The sequence below is a fragment of the Nestor notabilis genome, unplaced genomic scaffold, assembly GCF_000696875.1.
Source record: "Nestor notabilis isolate BGI_N333 unplaced genomic scaffold, ASM69687v1 scaffold21962, whole genome shotgun sequence".
Classification (NCBI taxonomy): domain Eukaryota; kingdom Metazoa; phylum Chordata; class Aves; order Psittaciformes; family Psittacidae; genus Nestor; species Nestor notabilis.
The window spans coordinates 1-4,509 of NW_009917262.1; the positions used below are offsets into that span (position 1 = coordinate 1).

The 4,509-nt window shown below is 40.6% G+C and overlaps 1 protein-coding gene across 1 annotated transcript; it reads left to right on the plus strand.

Annotated features, from left to right (window-relative positions):
* Positions 1-76: 76 nt before the first annotated feature.
* On the plus strand, positions 77-3,279 carry SRP14 (signal recognition particle 14kDa (homologous Alu RNA binding protein); the record flags this gene model as incomplete). Its single annotated transcript, XM_010009143.1, has 4 exons — positions 77-149; positions 838-950; positions 2,019-2,051; positions 2,403-3,279. Coding segments are annotated over 4 exons (309 nt in total), but the record flags the coding sequence as incomplete, so codon positions are not given.
* Positions 3,280-4,509: the final 1,230 nt, after the last annotated feature.

Sequence of the window (4,509 nt, forward strand, 5' to 3'; positions counted from 1 at the left end):
CTGCACGGGGGTGAGGGGGGAGGAGTGAAGGCCCGTGTGGTGGCCTCCCACCAAGGATGGGGTCTGTCTCTTGCAGTTCTTGACGGAGCTGACCAGGCTCTTTCAGAAGTGCAGGACTTCGGGGAGTGTTTTCATAACGCTGAAGAAATGTAAGTTCCGACTCTGTTACTGGGTTGAAGAGGTGTGCCTCTATATCCAACCTCGTGTGGTTAGCATGTGTTTTAAAAGGTACAGCTGTGATTCACAGTATCTCAAAACAAGAGGAGTTCTATGGACCGGTCAGTCATCTTAGCTGCAGTACTGATAACCTTGAAGATTAGGCTGTATTCCAAACCGCAGGAAATATTGGGGCTAATTATTAAGTAATAACTGGAAATCTGTAGACTTCTATGAAAGAAGAACATAGTGTTGCTTTTGTCTGTGCATGTTTATCTGGTTTCTGGCGGGCTGGCACTACTTGAGAAATCAGGTGTCTTAGGCTGTGGTTTGACATGCATTTAAAACATACTGTTGCTGAAGCAGGAGCTTTGAGCAACCTAGTCTAATGGAAGGTGTACCTGCCTTTGGCTGGAGGGTTGGAACTGGCTAATCTTTAAGGTCCCTTCCAACTCAAACCATTCTGTGAATGATTTCATGGCAGATGTAGTTTATTGAACGGATCCTTCTGGGGTTACAGAGGAAGGGTTTTGTGAACAAGTTCATGGCAGTGTCAGTTCTGATGGCCTTAGATTCCACGGTGATTTACAGATCTCATCATCAGTTTTTAACATCTCATGTCAGGAGGCATCTAGTGATTTTAGTGAAATATGAATAAACATTCTCTGCCTTTCAATACAGATGATGGCCGAACAAAACCAGTCCCACGCAAAGGCCATGTAGAAAGTTTTGAACCAGCAGACAATAAATGTCTTCTAAGAGCAACTGATGGAAAGAAGAAAATTAGTACAGTGGTAAGTGGCAGCTTTGGGTTAGAAAGACCAGTAGCCCTACCTGTCTTGTGTGTAATGGCCTGTATGATAAGTGAAATTTGTCTACATGAATTTCATGAGAACTACCCTTTTAATTCCAGAGAAACCATATGGTAGCTAAACACACCACTGATGCTGGGATGCTGAAGTGTTACACTTACCTGAAGTTCTAGTGCTTAACACTTAGCATTACGGATGGGACAGTAGTTCATAGGTTTGTTCTGTATGTGGGATTTTGCTTCAGAATAGTACTGCAGGTCAGCAGAAAGGGACTCTGCCTGTTTTCAGCAACCTTGGCTGTTACAGTTTGAGTTGGTGAACTCGTTTGGAGGGAATGGGGAAACTGCTGCTAGAGACATGGCAGAAGGATGCAGGGCAGATATGGAGCCTGCAGTATGTGCACAGATGTGTGGCTCCAAGGAGAAGAAAGGTCCTGCACACCTACCCTCAAGCCTCATATGACAAAGAGGTAGTTTGTATAGACCTCAGTGAAATTACTGAAGGGTCTTACAATCCATGAAAGAACTGAATGTTACCAGACTGTGAACCAGTAAGAAAAGGATCCTTGTTTCTTGGCAAGAACACAGGGGTAGAGTCTTTTAAGCCTTAATCTTGCTTACCATACATTTTATTTTTTCAGAGAGCTATTTGTATTTTAACTTTAGCTGAATTTAGCTCTCCTCTGTGATGCAACTCAGGAAAAATGTTACTTTGAGAAATACATGAGAGAATCTGGGCAATAACATATTTTTATGGCCCTACGAGTAATAAATCCTTCCTCAGAATATTTCTTCATGTTCTTTCCATTTGAAAAGACATGGATTTGGGATGAATGGCCTCCAGAGAATTTTATTAATTGAGCAAGGAGTGTTTTCAGTTTTCTAAATTGATGAAGTCCTAGGACATTTTAGCACAGTGTACTTACCACTGGATGCAGTGAGTTGATCTGACTGCTGCTAGGCTATTCACTTGATGAGTAAACATGCCCTGATACTTGGTTTGTAATAGAAGTCAATGTTTTCTTGGCTAACCTCCACCGTTATTTTGTAGGTGAGCTCCAAGGAAGTAAATAAATTCCAGATGGTAAGTTTTGTATGCTTTGTTATCTTTTCTGTAGGTACTGGGGAGTGGTCAGTAGGAAGCACTGGACAGCTGTGAAGAGGTTGGTTCAGTGCAGAGCTGCCATGCAGATTAACCTCAGAATACCCATCTAGCTGCATTTGTTAAAAAAAAAAAACAAACAAAAAACCCTCATTGTATTTCATTTGACTTTCTGCATTGATTTAGAAACAATTTTCCCAGTGTGGGGTGTAAAAGCATGATTTGTCTCAGATAATGCAGATACCTGTCCCCATTAGCAATATGTAAAATGCTATTTCTAGTATATTGTCACTTAATTATTTGTTCTCCTAATGGTTCCATTTGTTATTTCAGGCATATTCAAATTTGCTGAGAGCTAACATGGATGGCTTGAAGAAAAAAGACAAGAAAAGCAAAAACAAGAAGAGTAAAGCAACACAGTGATGGAAGAATGTCCTACCATCGCTATAACAGACTTGACCCTTGCTCAAAGCAAAGTCCATTTCTTTTTGAGTTACCACTTGTCTTTGGCTTTCCTTCCAGCAGGATATTGGATGCGATCAGTACTTTTGTTTAAACTGAGAGCAGAAGGTGCTTTCTGTGGATTGTTGTATGGCAGGAGTATCCACAAAGTTATACTGAAATAGCTTTACACTCGTCTGCCAACTAGTTTTGTACTTATACTGCTGTTTGTTTTGTATTATACAAGTGGGTGGCGTAAAACCTATTTAGGGGTAACACAGGGTGAAGAGAAATGTACCATGAGCAAATTAAGACTGGAGCAGGTGTCTCAGTGACAGGGGCCCAGGTTTATAGATAAGCCTTGGTAGTACTAGGGAGAGTGGGTGCCAACATATTACCAGGAACAGCAGCTTTCCTGTTTCTGTCTTATTTTGAGAGACATGTCTACGTGATGCAGTGCAGATATCCCTAAGGCAGCCAGCACAGTGCTCAAGCTCTTGCAGAGCCAGGCAGCTGTGCCTTTGCTCCATGCTGATCCAGCTGTGCTCACCCTGGCTCAGGGTGGGGGGAGGGCAGGACTATGCATCATGTTCCCTTCTGACATGGCTTAAAAATGCTCATGTCCCCTAGACTTTTTTAAAGCTTCATCCTTCCGTATATTCAGGGATCTGAATTTCCCCATACTTCGTATCTTACAAAGTAGCTCCTTTATATGAGCAGATGTAAAAGGTGAATACTTAATTGTTCCTATTAAACACAGTGAGAAATGGATTTGGTTGTAATGAGTGATGTAACTTGTCTTGATGAATTGCTAGGTATGGTAGTTATCTTTGCCTTCAGGACTGACACTCCTGATGCTACTTCATGTATTGCTGCTACAACTTCAACAGTTCTCAGAAGTTTTTGGGTTTGTCTTTGAAGTTATCATCTCTTTACATATTTTATCTTTGTCTTCCTTACTACAAGAAGAGAGCAGGAAATCTAAGTAGATATTTCTTAAGGCAATGAGCCTGCAGTGGTAAAGGAAATCATCTGAATTAAAGAAACAGCAACAAGCTGTTTAAACAACGTATCAGGTGCGGATGGAGGGTGAACACCAGTGTATCTGCAGAAATCTCTTAAATTCTGCATATTCACTCTGTAATTATTTTGTGAAATACAATGCATAGGTAACTGTGGCTGCTGTAACTCATCTTTGTATTTGCTCCGCTTCACTGTTCGTGATGGGGTTGTGTTACAGTTTAGCTTCAAGAAGATAATTTTAAGATTCCCATCATTACTGTGACCTTCAAACTTAAATCTGATGACGCATGTGAAGAAAGGTAGTTCAAAACTTTGGTTATGCCTCTAGCATGTGCAGGATTTTACTTCTCTTAAAAGGCCTAGGTTTAGGTCCGTTAGGTCTGAAGCAAGTTTTTCCTGTATCAGTTCTTACTTCACCACCCTGAAAGCAGCTGCTGGATTTGAATGCAAAAGTACAGGCAGGACAAGCATAAGCAGCCAGGCTTGTACCAACTCAAAAAGCCCACCACAAAAAGCTTGCAATAAACTTCTCAAGAAGGCTCAGTAGCCAAAACCTTTTATCACATAAAACCCCTTATTCAAAAAAGCTTAAAACAGTTTGTTAGAAGATAACTCATCCTCTCTGATCCTTGAGCTTAGTTTCAGTACTGCCATTGCATGTTGACAGCCATTCTGAAACCATTAAAAAAAAAATCTTACATTCACAGCTCATAATCTCTTTTGTGGCATAAGGGATGAAAATTACATGGTAATACGTATGTGTGGCTGTAGTCAGACTTGCTCCTGAATTGCCTATAAAACATTTATTTCCACTATTTGACATAAGTTTACAATTTTATATTACACATGAAATTCAATCTGGACACATAAAAAGGCAGTAGTTGCCTGTTGTAAATTATTGCAGCTTTTTGAAGCTCCTTTTGACAAAACACTGTTGTCTGTTAGTAAAAGCATCCCACAAAAGATGCTGTAAGCA